The 23,989-nt window shown below is 45.4% G+C and overlaps 1 protein-coding gene across 1 annotated transcript in view; it reads right to left on the minus strand.

Annotated features, from left to right (window-relative positions):
• The window catches only part of DNAH14 (dynein axonemal heavy chain 14), a 471,830-nt gene that overhangs the window by 214,289 nt on the left and 233,552 nt on the right, over positions 1 to 23,989 (minus strand). The window contains exons 40-43 of the mRNA XM_045010332.1: positions 10,778 to 10,993; positions 8,602 to 8,674; positions 2,364 to 2,581; positions 1,357 to 1,609 (exon numbers count right to left, since the gene is read on the minus strand). Of these exons, the coding sequence (XP_044866267.1) occupies positions 1,357 to 1,609; positions 2,364 to 2,581; positions 8,602 to 8,674; positions 10,778 to 10,993 (760 nt within the window). The remainder of the gene's footprint in view (positions 1 to 1,356; positions 1,610 to 2,363; positions 2,582 to 8,601; positions 8,675 to 10,777; positions 10,994 to 23,989) is intronic.

Here is a 23,989-nt window from a genome sequence, read left to right on the forward strand (position 1 = left end):
AGAATTCTTCCTGCTTTGGTTGAGGATGGATTGAACCACCCTGGAACATAAGTGCTCTACCTCTGATGCCCATCCAAATGCCAGGCCTTGAGTTGGGATATATGATAGTGCCATTGTGTTGCATTAGCAGATCCGGAAATGGTTGGATGTTGATGGGCAGGCGGGTTGAAATCCTCAGGTGGTCTGAGAACCAGAAATGCCTCAGCTAGCTGGATTTGATGAGGATTACCCAAAGCCCTGTCACGATGGATGTTCCAGAGGACCTGTAATACTAGTGGCTTGGGAGAACAGGCATAACTGAGGTGGTCTGTCCAGGGTAATAGAAGGGAGTCCCCATTGAGAATGGAATTGTGAATCTCGCCGATTCATGGTCTGAGGAAAAATGTCTCCTGAAACTGCCTACTTGGGAGTTCTACATATTTGGTAGGCATACTGCTGAAACAGTTATGTGATTTCAGATGCACCAATTCCACAGGTTGACTCTCTCTATATGCAGAGGGAGGTATCTTGTTCCCCTGTTTGTTTACCTAGAAGACAGTCATCAAGTTGCCAATATTATTTGGATATGTCAGGATTGGATGAGTGGAAAGAAAGCATTGCAGGCCCAACAGACCTCTTTTAGTTCCAGTAGATTGATATGCAGGACGCTTGCCCATATGAGCTCCCTAACCTAAAATGGAGTAATCTGTGAAGCTAATCACCTTGGGTGTAGCTGTGAGGAAAGGAATTCCCACCCAAACTTTCTCTGGCTTTATCCTTCGGTAAGAGAGGCCAGAACCTTGGTCAGAATTGTTACTTTGGCACTGATGTTGTCTTTTTCTGGTGAGTAGACAGGTTGAAGCCAGGTTTGTAGGCAATGGAGATGGAGCCTAGCAAATGGAGTAATGTGGATGCATGAGGCCATGTGGCCAAACATGGCAAGTCTTGACTGTAGTCCAAGGTCTGAGGATGACCTCTTTTATTAGATCACCCAGTCCACAGAATGTCTTGGTGAGGAGATAGGCTTACTCTAGAGCCATCCTGAAGGCGTGTCAGAGGGCCAAAAAGCTTAAAATCTAAGGGATTTTTCTGAATGACTCATTCTGGAGGCACAAGATTCAAAAGTGGTATAAATGGTATTTTTGTGGAAAAACTGTTGTTTTCAAGCAGTTTAAGAGAGTAATGCAAACAGTGGAAAGTATTTTTTAAACTCTAGACATGTAAGTGTCTGAGTCATTTTAGTTTTGCCCAGTCTTGAGGAAACAAGTGTGTGAATACAAACTAATTAGATGGGTAATTATATGCTCAACATCAAAGAATCAAACACCTATGAAAGGAAAAATGATTTTAAATTAATTTTAAAATGTATTTACTCACTGTGACAGAAGAGTCCATTTTTGCTCATTATATCAATAAAAGCACCAAGGATTCTGCAGAGATTCATTATAATTCCCATCTGCTGCACGGGAAATGGCTGCATTTTCTTGTGTTTATGTAAAAAATTTAGTCCTTTTTTTATACTTTTTTCAAATAAACGTTCAAGACACTCTGAGCCACTTTGTGTAATTATTCTGGAAACTTTTAACAGCCATGTCTTTACATAAGGTTCCCATCCCAGATTACTTGGGTCCTGTTAATTAAATCAAATGAGTTGTATAGTCTTTACAATAGATCTTGAGAAATGTGTTTGTGCTATACAGACTATAAAGCTGGAGGGCTTGTTATTTTTGCACTGGCTTCAAAATGAGTAAGATGGGACCACAAACAGGGAATCAGACCCCCAACTACTAATAATCATTGCATTCCCATTACTCCCCCCCATCCCAGAGCAAGTGGTCAGAAAGGACAGGGAACACGCAGAGACTTGGCTCCAACCGCACTATGCACTGGCTACTGTAGCTAAACTGACACTGAGGGTGCAGAGACTTGCTGCCCATACACAGCAGCAGCAAAATTACTCCCCCACTACATAGGAAAAAGGAAGCAGGGGAGGAATTTGTGATTTACAGCTGTATCCCTGAGTCACAGTGCCTCCTGGTGGTACTTCTTGGGTGGTGCAATTTATGCACTGTCCTTTACTCATGGCTGTGCCTAAAGTCACACTCTAGCTCTGTGAGTGCAAAATTTGTGACTGAAAATTGTGACCTCAAAAATTGAGGCTATTACTTAAAATAATACTCTACAAATATATAGCCTTCAGTGCATGTGTACTGTTCCCTCTAAAATCACTGACAGGATAATACAAATCTGGTGGTTTAATGATGTACTAAACATTAATTCGCTCAGTTTGTTATGTTGGTATTTTTGCAGATGAAGTCAAATATATCAATAAGGCAAAAAAATTCTTATTATAAAATAATATGTAATTTTTCTTACAGACTTACCACAAAAACCATTGCACATCGACTGACAGTAGCAGGACTGGCCTGAGAGAGACTGTCTGTTTCAAATATCATTCTGATTCCTGAAGGTAAGTAGATTCTTTCACTATTCGCAAGACACAGAGTTCTGGTATCATCTAGCACAGTATTTAAGTTTTCTATCCAAACTGTGTCTACTGGTCCATCCAAGATTATCCACTGCCAATCAGTAATAGTTTTACCTACAAATAAGCATTCATTTTATAGTCACACTAACACACATGTAAAAAGAAGCTCTTCTGTCGCACTTTCTACCTGACGAGAGTCTTCAGATGTTATAAAAGCTTGTCTTACTACATGTGGTAGAAATGCAATACAGTTAATAGAATGGAATGTGTTACTCCAATAATTATCTGAGAGTGCTTGAGAAATAAACTCAGCTTTGCCTTATATCGTCTGTCTGTCTGTCAGTAAAAGAAGATTACTGGATCCAAAACTTGCAAACATTTAACAGGTTTAATTAATGATTAAGTACAGAAAGATAGATTTTAAGTGATTACAAGTAATGAGGCATAAAAGTCAGAATTGATTACAAATAAATAAAAGGTATAACACAAACAACACCTAACTCAACAAGCTAAGTGAATTCAAAGCAAAAGTTTCTCTCACCATATGCTCCAGCAATCTTACTGTCTGGAGTCCTTTCAGCCAGGACCCCTCCCTCAGTTCAGTGTTAATTTCATTGTCCTTAAGGTATTGTTGATGCTTTGAGTAGAGATGAGGGAGAGATTATTTGAGGCCTCTCTCCCTTATTTTTATCCTTTTCCTCTCCTTTGAGAATCATCTCCAGCTGGGGATAAGGAAACAGAAAGTCTCGAGAGATGGGAACTGCCAGCTGTAAATTTCTCACTCAGACCCTTTTTCCTGCCAAAGAATGGCCACTTAACCAGGTGATGGTCCATTTGATTTTCTTGACACCTGGCTGAGGTGTCAGTTTGCCTTTTGTCTCTGAGGAACTGGTTTGTGCCTGCTTTTCTAAACTTGGAACATGTCTCAGCCATGTCATACAATAGAATTTTTTAACTTTACATGGCTTTACTTTGCAAATCTTCCTCAGATGAGACATACACTTTTCCCCCCAATGCTCCTGGATGCCTGTGAATAGCTTCCCAGATGTCTACCATGAGAACTGGTGCAGGATTTTAACATCTTGTTTGCAGCAACTTTGTGGTTCTAAGGATTTGGCATTTCTGATAGAATGAGATGAACTGATCACAACTGGTATGTGTATTCCATATGCTTGAGATATATCTTTAGAATGCTAGAAATAGCCACATATATGTCATAACCTTCTAAAGAAGTGCTATGAGTTAGAACAAATTAATGGGAGAACTATTTCTCAGGAATTGTGTAAAGGGTAACTTATTTTGAACAAAAAGATTTCTGGAGCTATCTGAATAACCCTTTCCTTATGGAAACAGTAGTGCAATTCTTGTATTGATAGGCAGGGCCGGTGCAACCTATTAGGCAACCTAGGCGGTCGCCTAGGGCGCTAGGATTTGGGGGGCAGCATTTTCTTCAGCGGTGACCGCAGCGGCCAGATCTTCGGCCGCCCCAGTCGCCGCCGGCATTTAGGCGGAGGGAGCTGGGGCAAGGGGGTGCGGGGAGGGCCGCCTGCAGCAAGTAAGGGGGGGGGCGGCATGCAGGGGAACTCCCCGCCCCAGCTCACCCCTGCTCCACTCCTCCCCGAGCACGCCGTCGCTGCTTCACTTCTCCCACCTCCCAGGCTTGTGGTGCCAATCAGCTTAGGCGGGGTGGATATTGAGTTACGTTGAGTTATGCGGTAGCTGGGTTTTGCCAGATAGTTTTAATAGGTTACATGACAGCTTCACTGACTGGAATGGTAATCCACAGTGTCTGTGGCGTCCATGCCTGTCCCGCCGATACCCTGTACTCAGCATGGAGCAGTGGCTGGAACTCTGTTCCGAAGGCACCTTACCAGACAGCCTGGAGGGTGATGAGAGTGGAGGCTGAGGGTTGTCCCCCGACAGGACACTGGGTGACGAACGTGCCCGAGAGTGGTCCCCTGACCGGGATCTGCGTCAGGTCAGCGTCAGCTGGTGAGAGTCCAGCGGCGGCTTGCCTCTAGATCAGGGTCCAGGTGCCGGCGGTGCCATGGGCACCTGCAGGGACATAACGTCTTTGGCTGCCTCAGGGCCTTCGGTGTCGAAGGCATGCAGACTTCAGCTGAAGAGGCCTGAGTTGACGCAACCGGGCTGCTCTGCTCAACCTGAGTCGGAGCTCTACAGCCCGGGGGGGGAGGGGAAAGGGGGAAAACAAGGCTGCCCGACGCGGGCCTAGCCTCACTCTGTGCCTTCTCTCTGCGCTTCTGTGATGACGACGATGCCTTTCTTTGCTTTCTCATCGGGGAGCGGTGCCGGCCACTGGCGGGTGCCATGGGGTTGCTGTGCACCAAAGATAAGATGCCCAGTGCTGACTCCGCTCAGCACACTGGGGTCGGAGCCAGTGCCAAGTCCATGAGAAGGGCCCAAAGTCGGATGTCTCTTTCTTTCTTAGTCCTGGGTTTGAAGGACCTGCAGATTTTACAGTGGTCGCTAATGTGGGTTTTGCCCAGGCAGCAGAGGCAGTTGGAGTGCGGGTCACTCCTGGGCATCGAACGCCTACAAGACTCACACAATTTAAACCCTGGGGCCCGGGGCATGCCCTGGCCTGAACTCTAACAAACAAAACTAGAACTTTTGAACGACATAGGTACTACTGAACAACGAATGAGGTTGGGAAGAGCTGCAGCGAAGCTGGAGCTAGTAGTTCTGATGCATCGTCACGGGTGGCAAGAAGGAACTGAGGGTGGAGGGGAGCGCATGGCTCCGCTTATAGCGCGCTATAGCAGTGCCACTCCAGGGGTCGCAGTTGCGCTCCCCCCTATGGGTACTGCTGAGGGAAAAACTTCCGGCACCGGTTTACGTGGCGAGCAAGCACATCTACCGTGGAATACACATGAGCAAGCACTCAAAGAAGAATGAGTTTAGAATTCCTCTCAGAAGAGTGTCTGCAGTTCTGGGTACACGTACTCCAGCTTGGTACCAATTCTGTCTTTGATGAATGACTCTTTGAAACTGTCTTTACCGCTGTTGCAGCACCAGAATCACTTGGAGCCTGCATGGAACTCCCCTTGGGACCTGAGGTCTCCATAGCCCATTTACGCAGTGGTGACTGAAATGTCCTTGGAGATTTACTCATTACCTCTTTCTGTCTAGAGGCAGATATCAAAGCTAGCTTTTGAGGATTTCAGCCCCATAGACATAAATGGTACTGCTATGTCCTATGTGTCTAGCAACCTCCTGTGACACAGATTTTGAGGTGGACAGGGCACTAGCTGTACTAGGATACCTATGTACAGTGCGGCCCGCCACCTCTGGACCCAAAGCTGGTGTTTGATCCATTGGGATCTACTCATGAAGGAAGTGTAGATCTTGCACTTACTGGGAATGTACACATCTCTCTAACAGCAGAGGCACTGAGAATGCCCATCATTGCTCAGGATAGCCTTGTGGCATGAGAGGCACCTTCTAAATCCCTGGGAGCCTGGCATTTTTGAGCAAAATAACAAAAGCTGACCTTTTTAATTTTTTTAAAGGAAAAAAGCAAAAGAAAAAAAGGAAACAACTGTTCCCACAACACTATGAAATAACTAACTGTATACTGACTAACTGCTAAATTGAATATTAACAAGAACAGGCAGACAGAAGACTCTATCTCAGGCTAAAGGCAGCTCAGAGGATTGAGGGCAGTTCACCCATCCATCCCCATATAGTCTCAGTATGGGATGTGTGGATGTGTAGTGCACATGGATGTGTGGCGTGCATCCCTGAGGTGAACAGACACTGCTACCAACAATCTCCAACCAAAGGTGCAGTGCAGGTGAACCTGAAGTGGAGCACTCACAGGGACACTACTCAAAAAAGAATCTTGTCTCCTGAGCTGAAGTGTGGGACTTTGCCCTGGAACCTCCAGCAACAAAACTGGACTGATTTTGAATGTCAGAGGTGGGAGCATTAACCCATTAGTGATGAATGAGAGCAGAAGATGTGCAACAGAAAGAGATGCATGTCACATTTTATTCATTGTACAGCACCATGCATATCTTCAGTGCTATCTGAATAAAGATGATAATAAAAAGAAACCTTAGTGAAGGCTTCTGTGAACTTCTCAGCAAACTTGACTTATATTCTATGGTAAAACCACCTGGTTATTTGGCACTCCAGTGCAGCAGACTGGAAATTCTTCCACAGCTCCATTTGAATTGAAAATGGGAGACTTTTATGGAATTAAATATGAAACAATCATATAATCAGTACAGTAGCCGATGTAATACTTATTTTGCCATTAAATTCCATTTATTTTACACTGTCCTCACACTTCCACTTTTTGATATGCCATGGATTTTTTGCATTGATGATGCATAATTACATCATAAATTCTGTTTCTGCTCAAATGATTAGCTGTGAAATAGTTAGTTTTGGACATTTACATTTAGCATCAGTGGTGCATTGAGATGAATGCGGGCAATTCATCTCTCTCAGGGTTGTTGTTCCTGGCTCTATACACACTCAAGGCTTGTCTTCACTGTATTGTTAGCTCAAGGTATAACTTGAGTTTTACTCCTAACCTGCCTCTGGTCCACACATAAAAATCTCTAGCCTGAGCTAGGCATCTCTTTTAGCTTGAACTAACTGGAACATCAGGGTGTAGAGGCTGAAAATCAAGTGCTGCTGAAGCTCAATCTAGTAATGAAGTGGAGATGCGGCAACTTGAGTAACAAGAACTCATCAACTGTTCATCCAATCACTCTGTACCACTAATCAAACAACTCTGTGTAACGAGAGTTTTGTTGTTTCAAAATGTGGTCACTCTCACTTGATTAAGGCTCCAGTGGAGTAATCTGAGTGTGCTAACTCAAGTTAACGGTTGCAGTGAAGACAAGCCTTCAGGCAGGCATCACTGTTTTAGTTTACAATTCAGTTCAAGATTTTAAGGTAATCTACTCATCAGTGATGGGTAGCAATTTTTGTGGCTGCAGATTACACAGAGCCTGGACATTAGTTAACTAAGGATACATTTTAAGACAATGTGTGAATTTGATACAAAAATATAGCACTGACAGATAAACGCCATGAGGCATAGCTGGAAAGTTTATGTTAAAAGCAGTTACAAACCACTGACATAATACCTGTAACTTTATTCACTGTGGGTGAGTTTCTTCAATCCTTACTCATATTGAATAGTACTGTTACTCCTTTTGAACCGCGAGGTTAGCCAAAATTCGTTCTTGTGGGTTGTTTCCATTAAAGGAAGAAATTGGTGATGGAGTCAGGTATTTCTTTGATGGAATCTTGTTTATTTACAAAGAACGTACACAATGTCCTGTTTACTTGAACACTTCAGGATTCAAACAGCAGGAGACAGTTTCTATGCTCACTGTTGTAAACCCCTTTCTAGCCAGTATGTATTTAGCCCAAAAGCTCTCTCTCTCAGCTTTTTCTCCGGGTCACACTACCAGGGCTTCTCTGCTCCTTCTCTACTTCTGTGGTGTTTCTGTTCCTTATCTCATACGTACAGTACAAAACAGCAGTCAAACCAAACCCACCCCTGTGTTCAGGTTTAGGCCATCATGAAACCCCTCCACCTACAGTGCAGATTCCTGAGTGGCCTTACATGTGGTCTGTCTGTGTTTTAGGTGGTGGGTCCTATTATTTCAGCTCTCTCTAAACAAAGGGACGTTTCATTGTTCCGTCATTTATCCTAAGTGGAAAGTGGCTGTTCTGCTGATCAGCTCCAATGAGGTTTTACCCAACCTCCAGAATAACAATACCTTAAAGAAGGAATAATCCTACTGAAGTCAATGAGTTTATTTGTGGAGCAAGGTACTACTCACTGTAAGGCTATCACAGCCTGGCTCCTAAGTAGTCCCAGTTGTTTAACTGGGGATACTTAAGAAAATTCTGCTTAAGTGAGTAAGAGTTGCATGTCTACTTTTCCTTTCTTTGGTGCATTCTGAAGTAAAGACAAATTTTTTAATTGCAGCATTTATATTCTACTATAAACTTAATTCTACTTCAATTATAAGGCCTTTAGCCTTTATCAGGCAGAAGAAATAGCAATGAACTAGACTTCAGAGAAAGGAGTTTTCTTTATTAAATGTTTGGCATTTGTTCCACGTTTATACCGTCATAGCACTTACTGTGTGAGTACGAAGATTCTGTTACTTTGTTTTTTGCAGTCACAGCAGTGTCAGTTAGATCCATTGTGTTCAACTAAAACAAAGGACAATATTAACAGTGTAAGTTACTAGACAATATAAAAGTTAGATTCTCTTGCCTAGAGCTGAAGATTTGTCACGGATTTTTTTTAAATAAAAAATCACAGAGCATTCACAGTAAATTTAGTAAAAGTCATGGGATTGGGGAAAAGCAGTGTATAAAGTCATGGTATGAAAATTCAATGGTACCTCTTTAAATATAATATACAGCAATCCCTTCTCTGCCTCCTTTATGCCCCGCTGAGGTGGCACCAACCACCTGCAGCAGCACCCTCTGCCCCAGCACAGTAACACTAATCCAGGCTTGGTGAGGAGGGGAGGTTCTGGGAGGCTGCTGGAGAGTGAGTCTGTCCCTGCTTGACACTGCCTGTGAGACAGTTGGAGAGGTTACTCACCTTGTGCAGTAACTGGAGTTCTGCGAGATGTGTGTCACTGTGGGTGCTCCACTTCAGGTGTGCTTGCATCTTTGCACCTTTGATCAGAGATTTTTTATAGCAATTCCCAATCGGCCCACGTTTGCGCCCAACACATCCTTGTGCTCTGCACTGAAGCTATATTGGGCTGCATGGCCAAACAGTTCTCGGCTCCTTCTCCACCACAAAGACCCACTAGGGAGACTCCAAAGCAGAGGGGAAGGAGAGCAGGTAGTTGAACACCCACAGGGATACACATATCAAAGAAATCCAGTCATTGCACAAGGTGAGGAAACTCCTTATTCAAGTAGTGTTCTTGTGTGTGCTCCACTTCAGGTGACTCCTGAGCAGTACCCCTATTATATAGGTGGAAGATTCAGAGCAGAGTCCAATACAGAAGAGAGAACTGCATTGCCTAGAGCATCTTCTTTTGCCTCAGGTAACAAAGAATAATGATTAGAAAAAGTATGAAAAGATGACGAAGTTGCTGCTCTACAGATGCCTGCAATTGGTACATCCTTAAGTAAGCCTATAGATGTAGATAGTGCTCTTGTGGACCGTGTTATCACTCTCAAAGAGGGCTGAACATGAGTTCTGTCATAATCTTAATACAGCCAGAAATGCATTTTGATAACCGCTGTTTAAAAATTACTGAACCCATGTTTCTGTCGCAATGGATACATATAGTCTAGGAGATCTTCTAAATGGTTTGGTCCTATCTAGGTAGAAGGCTACTGCTTTCCTGATCACTATGGCAGGGGTAGTCAGCAGGTAGACCATGGGCCAAATGCAGACCACCAGATGCTTCTGAACAGACCCTGAAATCTTTTTCCTTACTTATTATCATTATTGTATAAGCAGTCAGGATGAGCTCTACCCTGACATCTGGTGGTGAATTGTGGAGAATTGTGGAAAAGAACTTCAGGGGCTGGTCTACACAAGGTAAAAGGACCAAAGATTAAAGGAGCTTTAAAAGTCCCCGTTCAGGCTGTGAGAAGATTCCTTTAGTGCACGAATTAAGGAACAAAGCTGTAAGGTTTCCTTCCAAACCCCCCCTCAACAAGTTTTGGTGTAGGGGCAGGTCAGGGGCAGGGCCACAGCACAGAGTACTGCCAAGATTCTGGGCAGTGCAATAGCCCATAGGAAAGCCCCAGAAGGCTACCATAATTTAGACAGGCCCCCAGCGCTGGGAGTTCTGCAGCACAAATTTCATTTATTAAATATAATTAAACATAGCAGCTGGAAGATTTAAAAGCAAAGATTCTTTTGGAACCAGCAACGCTTGCATCTAAAACATGGTCATTGATTTTTTATTTCTTTTTGGAGACTTCCAAATTTGTGGGACAGTCCCATATTTTACATGTGATTAGGATCTGCAGCTCTCTGATGGCCAGATCCTGATCTCATTATAGTCAAGGCAAACCTCTTACTGATTTCAGTGGGAATAAAAATTGGCCAAAAGAGCACCAATTGACATTCTGCTAGCTATCCTCCTTGGTGGGAAGACTAAGGAGGAAAGAAGAGGATTATTGCAGTGAAAGGAGAGGTTTAGAGGGTAGAGAGCCCAAATAATAGCCTTGCCAGCCTCTCAAACCCCTACAGCTGGCCCAATTTACAGGTCAACATTAGGTCATGCAAGACTGTAACATATTCCTTATAATCATTAAAATAACAACTGAACTCACGGTGTAAGCGTCCTGGATTCTTGTAGCTGCATCAGTGTTTGCCTCCATTTTTTTAGATTTTTTTGTTGAATGTTTTGCAAATGTTCGAACTGCTGATGCCAATAATCCATCAGACCACTCCATAGTATTAGGATCAGTCTGTCCATACAGCTCACCAACACTGACACACTTTGGGTTTATTACAAAAGTATCCACTTTTCCTTTCTTTGGTGCATTCTGAGGTAAAGACTTTTTTTTAATTGCAGAATTTGTATTCTACTATTAGCTTAATTCTACTTCAATTATAAGGCCTTCAGCCTTAATGACTATGACAGATTGCACCACCATTTATATACCACAAAGGGTCAAATCTAACAATTCTTAGTGAGGCCTTGATTCAGCAAGGTACTTATCCGTGTGTATAACTTTAAACATGTGAGCAGTCCCACTGATTTCCATGGACTAACTCAAACATGCACATAAAGACCTTCTTGAATTTGGACCTGAGTTCTTACTCAGGGCTTGTCTATACTTGAAATGCTACAGCAGCACAGCTGCACAACTGCAGCTGCACCACTGTAGTGCTTCAGTGTAGATACTCCCTACAACAATGGTAGGGGTTCTCCTGTTGGTGTAGATAATTCACGCTCCTGAGAAGCAATAGAATTCTTGACCTAACGCTGTTTACACTGGGGGTTAGGTCAGCTTAACTACATTACTCAGGAGTGTGGATTTTCTTTTTAACACCCCTAAGCAATGTAGCTGGGTTGACCTAACTTTTCAGTGGAGACCGGGCCTCAGTCAAATCTTCCATTAGCTTCATAAGGAACTCAGGGACCTTGGCAACAAGGTCTGAAATGCACCACAAGTGTGTTTAATTTACATTCAAACAGTATCAAGAAGCTTTATGGAGTTTTTAAACACAGTAAGTCTGATATTAGAAAAGCCACATTACCAAACTGAGTTTTTCTATTGAAGATTAATTTAGGACCAGCTCTTTTTGATATGGTGGAAATGTGAGCATAAAATATTCTAACCTTCATGATAGTAAAGCTTCAAAATAACACAACACTGGACAACAAAGTATGACATTTATTTTCACAATCAGTATGTTGATAAGAATTTATATTTGTTTTCTTATTCAAAAGTAGAGGTAGGTAGCGCAATGGGTTAATGAACTAGCCACAGCTCTGGAGGCCTGGCTTCATAACTTGTTACATGTCATAAGTGAAAATAAATATGTGGTCTATACCTAGTTCCTACTTGACGTCTGCCTTCTTTGTAAAACCACCACACAATTCTAGTAGCCTAGGACTGAAACAGCTAGATCTGTTGCAGACTTAAGCCTGGTCTACACTACGCGTTTAAACCGGTTTTAGGAGTGTAAAACCGATTTAACGCCACAACCGTCCACACTAGGAGGCACCTTATATCGATTTTAATGGCTCTTTAAACCGGTTTCTGTACTCCTCCCTAACGAGAGGAGTAGCGCTAGTATCGGTATTACCATATCGGATTAGGGTTAGTGTGGCCGCTGATCGACGGTATTGGCCTCCGGGCGGTATCCCACAGTGCACCACTGACCGCTCTGGACAGCAATCTGAACTCGGATGCAGTGGCCAGGTAGACAGGAAAAGCCCCGCGAACTTTTGAATATTTCCTGTTTGCCCAGCGTGGAGCTCCGATCAGCACGGGTGGTGATGCAGTTAAAAATCAAAATAAAGAAAGAGCTCCAGCATGGACGATGCGGACGTGATCGCTGTAAGGGCAGGCAAATCTGTTCTATCAGCGCTCCGTTACAGAAGACGAAATTCAAAATCATTTTTTAAATATCTCCAGACAGACGCCATAGCAGGGACTCAGCGCACTGCTGCGTGGCAAGCGTAACGGAAAGCCAAAGAATCAAATGGACGCTCATGGACTGGAGGACTCAAGCTATCCCACAGTTCCTGCAGTCTCTGAAAAGCATTTGCATTCTTGGCTGAGCGCCAAATGCTTCTAGGGTCAAAAACAGTGTCCGCGGTGGGTCAGGGCATAGCTAGGCAATTTACGCACCCCCCCACCCACCCCCAGAAGTGAAAGGGAAAACAATCCTGTCTTGACTCTTACATGTCACCCTATCTTTACTGAATGCTGCAGATAGACGGGATGGTGCAGCACTCAACACCAACATCCTTGCTCCCCCCGCCATGGGTGGCTGATGGTACAATAAGATTGATACCCATCGTCATCATCAGCCTATTGGCACATGGGGCAGTGCAAAAGGACTGGTAACCATGCGTACTAGCATCTGTCAGGTCGATCAAGGGTGCCTGGTCCTAATTTTTCCTGGTAGATGGTGCAGTATGGCTGATATCCATCATCGTCATAGCAACAGGGGGCTGAGCTCCATCAGCCCCCACCCTTCATGTGTAAAGAAAAGATTCAAGTGCCCCTGAACTAGCAGAGGGATGCACTCCTTACTGTCCTGTCTGGACTATCATAGCAACTGGAGGCTGCCTTCACTAACAAGTCACTGTGTCTTATTCCTGCATTCTTTATTACTTCATCACACAAGTGGGGGGACAATGCTACGGTAGCCCATGAAGGCTGGGGGAAGAATGAAATGAACAGGTGGGGTTGTTGCAGGAGCACCCCCTGTGAATAGCATACAGCTCATAATTTCTGCAGGATCTGACACAGAGCAGCTGTGCTCTCTGGTTCTCTGATACAGTGGTTCTCTAGTACACTTGCCCATATTCTAGGCAGGACTGATTCTATTTTTAGATACCAAAAAGGAGGGATTGACTCAGGGAGTCATTCCCAATTTTGGCTTTTGCGCCCCTGGCTAAGAGCAGCCAGGGGCACTTATGACAGCAGCAAATGGAACAGTGCAAAAGGACTGGTAGCCATGATCATCTTATTACCAATTTATGGATTGGTAGATGGTGCAGTATGGCTGATAACCATCTCTGCTGTCATGCAAAAGCAAAAGCATGCTGCTGTGTAGCGCTGCTGAATCGCCTCTGTCAGCGGCATCTAGTACACATACGGTGACAGGCACAAAAGGCAAAACAGGCTCCATGATTGCCATGCTATGGCATCTGCCAGGGCAATCCAGGGAAAAAAGGCGCGAAATGCTTGTCTGCCGTTGCTTTCCCAGAGGAAGGAGTGACTGACGACATTTACCCAGAACCACCCGCGACAATGATTTTTGCCCCATCAGGCACTGGGATCTCAACCCGGAAATGCCAAGGGGCGGGGGAGGCTGCGGGAACTATGGGATAGCTACGGGATAGCTACCCACAGTGCAACGCTCCAGAAATCGACGCTAGCCTCGGACCATGGACGCACACCACCGATTTAATGTGTTTAGTGTGGCCGCGCGCACTCGATTTTATAAAATCTGTTTTACAAAACCGGTTTATGCAAATTCGGAATAGTCCCGTAGTGTAGACGTACCCTTAGATTAAAGTGTGTGGGAAAGCTTGCACAACCACTGCTGATACATTAGTCTGTCAGGTCTGTGAGAACCAAACATCCATGGAAATTTTAAAAGAAAAAATTTGTTCTTTAATGGAAGAATATAAAAAAAATCCCTGGTTACTCACCTTTTGTAACTGGTTGTTCTTTGAGATGTGTTGCTCATGTCCATTCTATTGTAGGTGTATGTGTTCACCACATGCACTGGTGCCGGAAGTTTTTCCCTCAGTAGCATCCATAGGAGATAGCTCTCTGCTGCTCTCACAACTGGCCTCCCCTTCAGTTCCTTCTTGCTACAACTCTGACAGAGGGGACGGAGAGCGGATCATGGAATGGACATGAGCAACACATCTTGAAGAACAACAGTTACGAAAGGTAACTGTTTTTCCTTCTTCAAGTGCTTGCTCATTTCCATTCCATTGTAGGTGACTCCCAAGCAGTACCTCCGGAGCGGGTAGAGTTCATGGAGTGTCAACTGCAAGACAGCTCTGCCAAAGCCAGAGTGGTCTCTGGCCTGCTGGGTGATGGCATAATGCATCATGAAGGTGTATACCGATGACCACATCATGGCTCTGCAGATGTCCTGAATGGGGACATGCACCAGGAAATCATCTGATGATGCCTGAGCTCTTGTGGAATGAGCTGTCACTATTGGTGGGGGCACAGCCTGTTCTATCTCCTAATAAGTATGGATGCACGTGGTGATTCAGGACGAAATCTTCTGAGAAGACACTGGAAGGCCCTTCATCCTATCAGCCACCGCAATGAAGAGTTGAGTAGATGTACTGAAGGGCTTGGTGCACTCCAGGTAGAAGGCTAGGGCATGCCTGATGTCTACGGTGTGTAGACGCCTCTCTTCTTTGGACAGAATATCAGGAGGAAGATATCCTGATTGACATGCAACTACAATATCACCTTTGGCAAGAAGGCTGGATAGGGACACAGTTTTACCTTGTTCTTGTAGAACACCGTGTGTGGGGGCTCCAGCATAAGAGCTTTAATCTTGAAGACTCGCCTCACCAATGTAACACAGGCAAGTCGCATCACACGCGCATTTAACTTACGCTAATTCAACTATACACTCTCAGCAAAAAAAAAAAAAGAAAAAGAAAAACAACAAGATACCTGTAAATAGTGCAGGCGATTCCACGCAATGAGGGAATGCCCTGGAGTGAGCGTGAGATGGGAGACGTGAATCTGCTGTTCCCTCAGTCAGTCTCAGTTCCGCATGCCTCTCATAGTGTGAGCATCTCACCACGCTGAGTGTGATTCTAGTGTTTAAAGATACGTATTTTTCGTACAACATGGTCCCTAAACGCAAGTCAACTACTTCATCTGGTGCTCAACCGAAGAAACAGCAATCTGTTCCAATGCTGGAGGAAAAACTGGCTGTGTTGGACTTATTGAGAGATGGTATGTCAGTCTCCAGCATGGTGCGTAAATATGGCCGCAATGAGTCTAGCATCCATGCCATCAAGATTAGAGAGAGAGAAATTCGTCAAGCCGTGGCATCAAGTGCGCCAGTAACTGCTAAGGTGACGAGCCAGGTGCGTGATAAGACTTTAGTGAAGACTGAAAAGGCATTAAACTTATGGCTGGAAGTCATGAATCATAAACGTGTGCCAATTGATGGCAACACGTTGCAAGAAAAGGCTCTTAGCCTCTACACACTGTTCAAACCTCCTGCCAAAGAGGGACATCCTTCTGATGAGAAGGAATTCAAAGCCAGCCAAGGTTGGCTTAACAGTTTTAGGAACCGCTTCAACCTCAAAAACGTGCAGACTATTGGTGAAGCTGCATCTGCCAATGAAGAGGCAGCAAAAGCCTACCCCGAACAATTAAAGAAAATCATAGAAGAAAAGGGCTATCTTCTGGAACAAGTTTTTAATGCTGACGGGACTGGGCTCTTCTGGAAAAAAATGCCCAACCGCACTTACATTTTGAAATCAGAAAGACAAGCCCCTGGCTTCAAAGCAGCTAAAGACCATGTGACTGTGTTGTTTTGTGGCAATGCGGCTGGGCATTTAATAAAGCCGGGCTTGCTCTACAGGGCTGCAAATCCCCATGCCCTAAAAGGCAAGAACAAAAAATCTCCTGCCTGTGTTCTGGCAATCAAATAAAAAGGCTTAGGTGACGGCAGCATTATTTCTGGATTGGTTCCACAAGCGTTTCTCTTCGAGGTACCGCTTGACATCCGGAATGAAAGGACATGACTTAAAGTGTTGATGATTGTAGACAATGCTCCTGGCCACCCTGCGGCACTCCGGTTTGCACATAATGACATCGAAGTCGTCTTTCTCCCCCCCAATACCACCTCCATCCTCTCGACCAAGGCGTGATTCACTGTTTCAAGGCCATGTACACGAGGCTTACGTTCTCACAGATACGTAGCACTATGGATGCTGATCTCAATCTTAATGTGATAGAGTGTTGGAAGTCCTTCAACATTGCTAATTGCATCACTTATATTAAACAGGCAATAGATGCAATCAAGCCTGAAACAGTCAATGCATGTTGGCGAAAGCTATGGAAAGAATGTATGAATGATTTTAAGGGTTTCCTGACCATTGACAAAGAAGTGAAACGCATTGTTCAGGTGGCCAGGCAAGTGGGTGGTGATGGCTTCGTCGACATCCTTGAGGAAGAAATTGAAGAATTAATTGAGAGCCATAGAGAAACATTGACTAACGAAGAGTTAGAGGAACTGATAAAATCATCTACAGAAGATGAAGATGATGACGACGAACAGGAAGAGCCAGCAAGTTGGAATCTTGCTGAAGTGTTCCAAGCAGCGAAACACTTGAATGATTTAATTTCTGAATATGATCCCTCTATGGAACAAAGCCTCAAAATCACACGTGGTTATTATGGACGATTTGAGACCGTATCAAGAAATGTTTGAGCAGCTCAAGAGACAACAGCGACAGTTGCCAATCACCATGTTTTTCAAAGAAAAACAGCCAGCAGCAGATGAGCCTACACAATCAACTTCTCGAGCTGAACCAAAGCCAACCATTTCATCTACGACTCGCTCTCTGTCATCCAAGCTCTCTGTCACCTCCATTTCCTGGATCGACATCAAGCCCTGATGATCCCCTATAATTACCCCCTGTAATTGCCACCTGTAATTAAAAATACAGTACTGTAAAAATATATTTTGCATATGTACTCTTTATTATATACTGTACATTACTATATACATTATACATTTATACCTATTACTGTACAGGGTTGTATACACAAAACCATGTACAGTATACTGTACTTTATGGGCGATTTAAGGGATTTTCAAGGGTAATTTTGACTATACGCGATTTTCGCCTTACGCGCTGACTTTAGAACCTACCCCCCGCGTAAGATGCGACTTCATTGTAGCTACAAGGAATGAGATCTTCCATTACACGTGTGAAAGAGTGCAAGAAGCCAGAGGCTCGAAGGGAGGGCCAATGAGCTTGGAGAGGACCAGGTTGAGATCCCACTGGGGAACTGGATCCCAGACCAGTGTGAAAAGTGTTTCAAGGCCTTTCAGGAACCTGATTGTCATCTTGTGTGAGAATACTGATCAACCCTGGATGCGAGAGTGGAAGGCCAATATGGCCACCAAGTGCACGTTGATTGATGAAAAGGCAAGGCCATGGTGCTTTAAGTGAAGCAGGTAATCCAGGATGTATTGTAGTGATGACTGGACTGGAAAGATATACTGCTCCGACACCCAGCAGAAGAAGTGCTTCCACTTTGCCAGGTAAGTCACTCTAGTGGAGGCCTTTCTGCTTTCTGAAAGAACCTGCCAGACCTAACTAGAGCAGGCTTGTTCTTCAAGATTCAGTTATGCAGCATCCATGCTGTGAGGTGGAGAGAGGCAAGGTTCAGGTGCAGTAACAGTCCATGATCCTGAGAGAGCAGGTCCTGGCAGTTGGAAAGTGTCCACAGGGCTGCTACCGCTAAGTCCATGAGTGTGCCGAACCAATGCTGGCGAGGCCAACCCGGGGCGATCATAATTACTCATGCTTTGTCCCTCTTGATCTTCAAAAGGACTTTGCTGATCAATGAGATTGGCAGTAAGGTGTACATCAGGTCGCCCGTCCATGATAGGAGAAAGGCAACGGATGGCGAGCCACTTTCGAGACCCTGCAGAGAGCAGAACTGGTGACATTTTCTGTTCTATCTGGTGGTGAATTGGTCCACTTGGGGAGCTCCCCACTTCTGGAAGAGTATCTTGACAACCTCCTAGTGGAGGGACCACACGTGGTGAGAGAAGAAGGACCCGCTGAGACGATCCACCAGTGTGTTCCGGAGGCTTCCAGGTGGCTAGCATTTTGGATACAGAAGTCCCACAGGTGAAGGACTTCCTGACAAAGGGCCGACGATCGAGCTCCCCTGTCTGTTGATATAGAACATGGAGGCCTTGTTGTCTGTCAATACCTGCACTACTCAACCACACAGATGGGGAAGGAACACTACGCAAAACAGGTGGATGGCCCTGAACTCTCTGATGTTTATGTGTAGCGACAGCTCCTCTCAACCCTATAGACCATGAGTTCAGAGTGTACCGAGGTGGGTTCCCCTACCGAGGTCAGAAGCATCCGACACCAGGGACACTGTGGGTCGTGGAGTCGCAAACGGAACACCTTCCAACACCAGATCAAGGTTGCACTACCATTGCAGGGCGGTGAGTACCCGTGGCGGGATAGTGAGGAGCTTGTCCAAGTGATGCCAGCCACATCTGGAGGGGTCTGAGGCATAGTCTTGTGTGCTGGACAACATAAGTGCATGCCGCCATGTGTCCTAGCAGCCTGAGACAGGCCCGGGCTGTAGTAAGCAGGTGGGTGGTGATTTGGGCAATCAGATCTGACATTGCCTCGAACCTGGCTTCTGGCAAGAAATCTCTGGCTTGGGAAGAGTCAAAGACTGCTCTGATAAACTCTATCTTTTGCACCAGGACCAGTGCTGATTTTTGTTCATTTATCAACAGGCGCAGTGCTTGGCAGATGGCTTGTAGCACCGCAACACTGCATTGGACATGCTCCCTAGACTGGCCCGATAAGCTAGTTGTCGAGCTATGAGTAGATTCGGATACCCCTATGTCTGAAGTAGGCTGCAACCTCTACCTTGCACTTTGTTAACACTCTTGGTGCTGTCACTAGGCCAAATGGGAGCACTGCGAACTGGTAACGGGTCTGCCCAATTACAAAAGGTAGGAACCTTCTTTAGCCATGAAAAATCGAAATATGAAAATACACATCCTTCAAGTCGAGGGCAGCATACCAGTCTCCAGGATTCAGGGAAAGGATGATGGAAGCTAGGGAGACCATGCAGAACTTCAACTTCTTGAGATATTTTATGATGTCTTGCAGGTTGAGAATGGGGCATAGCCCCCTGCTTGGCCTTTGGAATAAAAAACAGTAGGAGTAAAATCCTTTCCCTCTGGGGAAATTCCTCTATGGCTCCCACCCGCAGGAGGTCTTGAACCTCCTGAGCAAGCAGATGCTCATGAGAAGGGTCCCTGAAGAGGGATTCGGGGTGGGGGGAGTAGGAGGGAGAGAGGGATAGAAGGGAATTGGAGGGTATACCCCCTCTGCCACAGTGCTAAGCACCTACTGGTGATATTATAGAAGCCCAGGCAGGGAGGTAGGGCAGTAAACAGTTGGAAAATAAAAGAGGCATTGGATTTCAGTTGCAGACTGGGAGGTTGCTATTGGGCGCACCCTCAAAATGCCTGCTTGTTACCCGGCTGGTGTTGGGTGGAGCCCGACTGAGCAGAAATAGTCAGCAGTTGGCAATGGCAGTACTTATAGCTGTGGCCCGTCTTACGGTAGCACTCCAACCTGAACTGGCTCCCGAATCTCTGGGTCTGCTGCAGTTTGAACCACTTTCTTGCAGGCGCAGGCACGTGAAGACCCAGGGAGCGCAATGTAGCCTGGGAATCTTTTGGACCATGCAATCTGTTGCTTGCTTGGTTCGAGAATAGCGCCAGGCCATCAAAGGGGAAGTCTTGGGTTGGCTGCTGAACCTCCACTGGGAGCCTGGACCACTATAGCCAAGATGCCCTTCTCATGGACATGGCCAAAGCCACAGTCCTGACTGTGAGAATGGCCAGGAACTCCTGCTTAGAGCCCTCTGGCGAAGAGTCCAAAAGCTTGGCCACGGCTTGCCAAATGTTATATCTGCCAAGCAGGGCTGTGTGTGTGGCCACTTGCAATTGGAGACTGGCAGTTGAATAAATCTTTCTGCCAAACATATCGAGCCTCTTTGCATCTTTGTTCTTAGGGGTCAAATCAGGTTGCCCCTGCCTGTCAAGTTCATTGGCAGTGGATACAACCAAAGAGCTCAGGGACAGGTGGGTGGAAAGGTATTTGAAGCCTTTAGCCAGGATTTATTTCCTCTCTGCCCGCTTGGAGATGGGGTGCAGAGAGGAGGGAATTTGCCACAAGGCCTTGATTAACTTTACCACCTCCTCGTGGACAGGCAGAACCACCTTAGAAGGGGCCGCTGCACTCAATATGTCAAATAGGGTGTTGGAAGATTCTGCCAACTCCTCAACCCCCAGCCCCAGATTTGTTGCCATTCTTAAGTTGCTCCTGCTGAGCTTTGACATGGTCCTGGAGAATCACATGGGAGGGCCCCTCCAATGGCTTATCAAGTGAAGAGGATGAGGAGATGGGTTGACCAACTCCATTTCTGCTGCCGGGGGAGCCTTGGCTGAGGCTGGCTACCACTGGACACCCTGCTCCGACTCCTGAGTGTCGGGGTGGACGGGAAACTGTCACCGATCGCTTCTCAGAAGTCCCTGAGACTGATCACTGCACAAGCTCCGATATCTGAGGGAATTCCCAAGGGTTCTAGAACTGCCACTGGCCCTGAGGCAAAGCACTTGCTGGCAGTTCTGGGGGCCATCCCGATGAAACTGGCAGCTGACCTTGGCCTACGGGCACTATGAGCTCCTCGCCTTCTGAGACTGAGAAGGAAGAGACTTGTCTTGGGGACCATGGGGATATACCTATCCCATAGAACTGGAAGGGACCCTGAAAGGTCATTGAGTCCAGCCCCCTGCCTTCACTAGCAGGTCCAAGTACTGATTTTTGTCCCAGATCCCTACATGGCCCTCTCAAGGATTGAACTCACAACGCTGGGTTTAGTAACCACTAAGATATCCTTCCCGCCTCCCCGCCCCATGGTGGTACCACTACTGCCTCTTTGCCTTTCCTTTGAGCTGTCCCTGTGCTCATCCCCTGGGGACCGGTGCCCGGAAGTCGGAACTTGTTGTTGGGTCTCTGGTGACAGTGCTTGGTGGATCAGTGATGGTTGCCTGGTGATCAATGCCTCATACTCTGGAAACGGTGCCAGGGCTTCAGTGACTGGGAGCGCAGAGACCTCCATCATGACTCCAGAGATTGGCGTCGGGCCTCTGGAGACTGGTACTGTCGATTCAGAGACCGGCGTTGAGACTCAAGGGATTGGTGCCATGAGTCTGGAGAGTAACACAGACACTCAGGAGACCAGTGCCAGGCCTCTGCGGACTGGCGGCGTGCCTTGGGAGGTCTGTGCCAGATAGCTGGCAAATGACACTGAGATTCCAGAGAATGGAGCCTGGAGTGCAGGGAGTGGTACTAGGAGCTCTGGCAGGCCAGCTGGCTTGTGTTGGAGGGCAGACAGCACAGCTCTGGAGACTGCTGGCGGGATGCCTCCTGTGGTGGTGCCAGGGAGCGGTGCCATGTAGATAGGAATTGTTTTAAAGGCCCCAGGGCAGGATTGCTCTCGAGCAGGCAACTTCTCTCACAGGCATCAGCAGCAGTTGGAAGGACAATATGTCCTTAAGCAGCCTGAAAGTCCTGTGGTGTGGATAGCTCTGCCAGGTGCCTAGTGCCTCTGCTGCTTCCCAGGGTGGCGGGCAGGTCCCAGAGGGAGTTCGACAGATCAGTCGGTGATGCTGGAGCCTGGCTGCACTCTGGAGGGGATCAGCTGCCCCACGTGGGTCTTTGCTCACCTCCGGCTTTCTCCTTCCCTTTACGAGACATGTGAGACTGCCCGATCCCAGTGTGTTTCTTCTGCTTCTTAGCAAGTACTGGGGATGGGGATTGGCACCATTCGGTGGTCAGGGCCAGTGCCACACTCCGCACCATCGCAGAGGTGCTTGTAGCAGAGTCCAATCTGGCTGGCTCCATAAGGACTGCTCAAAGCCAAATGTCTCACTCCTTTCTGGTGTGTGGCTTAAAACTTTTGCAAATGCGGAAGTTGTCACTTGTGGGTTTCCCTCAAGCACTTCAGAAAGCTTTGATGGGGATTGCTGATGGACATAGGTTTTTTACAGTGCTCACAAGGCTTGAAGCAAAGGGACTGGGGCATGCACCGTCCCTGGGCTAAGTCATAGGAGACTAACTTATTCTATATTTACACTAAGGAAACTAATAAGAACTACACTAGAAACTACCCTCAACAATTATATACAGCAAACAATACTAGAAACAACACTGAAAAAGCCAAAAGCTTGCCAAGGCAAGGGACTGTTCCAGCACCATCACTGGCGGTAAGAATGAACTGAAGGGGGGGTGGCGGCAGTCCCTATACCAGCACATATGCACGTCACTTCAGAGGGCGCCAGAGCTGATCCACTGTGGATACCACTGTGGGAAAAACTTCCAGGACCGGTGCGTGTAGCGAGCACCCACCTACAGTGGAATGGACATGAGCAAGCACACAAAGAAGCAGTAAATTTTTGGCCAATTTAAAAAATGGATACTTAATCAAAAGACCAGAATAAGCTCATGTTAATGAATTAGCAGTTAAGTGTAAAACATTTGTATAAAAAACAGAAGAGTATTTTATGCTTCAGATGTCTTTACATAAATCTTTTGTTGCACTGACTTCCAGATTTGTCATTGCTAAGTCTTCCTGCACCATATATGACTTTTTTTTGTGGTTCAGTATCATGCAATAAATTCTTATTTGCAAGATTATTACTGGGTTATCCCTTGTCTAAATTAATTTACATTTTAAAAGGCTAACTACAAAAATTTAAATTTTACTGCAAGATATTGACATTCTTTAATAAAAAAGGAGCATAAAGTATGTATTCTTTTTGAAATATAAACAGATCTCTTTCAGTTTTCTTAGCTGAAAAGTGTATGTCTGACTAATTAATTCTAAACAATAAATAGGGGACTAGATGATTCAAGGAATTGGTGATGAGACATGAAGTATTTCATTACTAGGTTATTACTGGTTCAAATCTCGCAACGATCTGTAATTATTAAAAGTTATTAAAATTATTAAAATCTGTAACGATCTGTAATTGTCTCAGTCTGCTTCCTAGTAGACAACTGCCCATATCACTGATATATCTGAGCACACTAGTGGCAGTCAACAGAAAGGCCAAGGTCTGAATGAATAGGCATGAAGAACAAATTACCTCTCAGGTACAGGGGTGGTCTTCCTAGGTTAAGGCTCAAAGATTGAGTGTAGTGAGGAAACTTCCACTGAAACTTGTTCTTTCCACCCCCACACTTCAGAGTGCAATTTTCAAAAGTGCTTAAGAGACTTAAGGCATCCAATTCCTCTTGACTTTCAATGGGAACTGGGCATTAAACTTTCTTGGGCACTTTTCAAAATACTCTCCCCAGGATATTAATGTGTTACTTTCCCAAAGCACTCAATTTAAAAAGAGAAACAAATATGGATCTTTACTGATAAATTAGTTTGCTGGAAAAATTATGATCTATGCATAATTATGAACCAACTTTAAAATAAATGCCCTTCAAGATTAAAAATTAAACT

Source organism: Mauremys mutica, chromosome 3 (genome assembly GCF_020497125.1).
Source record: "Mauremys mutica isolate MM-2020 ecotype Southern chromosome 3, ASM2049712v1, whole genome shotgun sequence".
NCBI classification, from domain to species: domain Eukaryota; kingdom Metazoa; phylum Chordata; order Testudines; family Geoemydidae; genus Mauremys; species Mauremys mutica.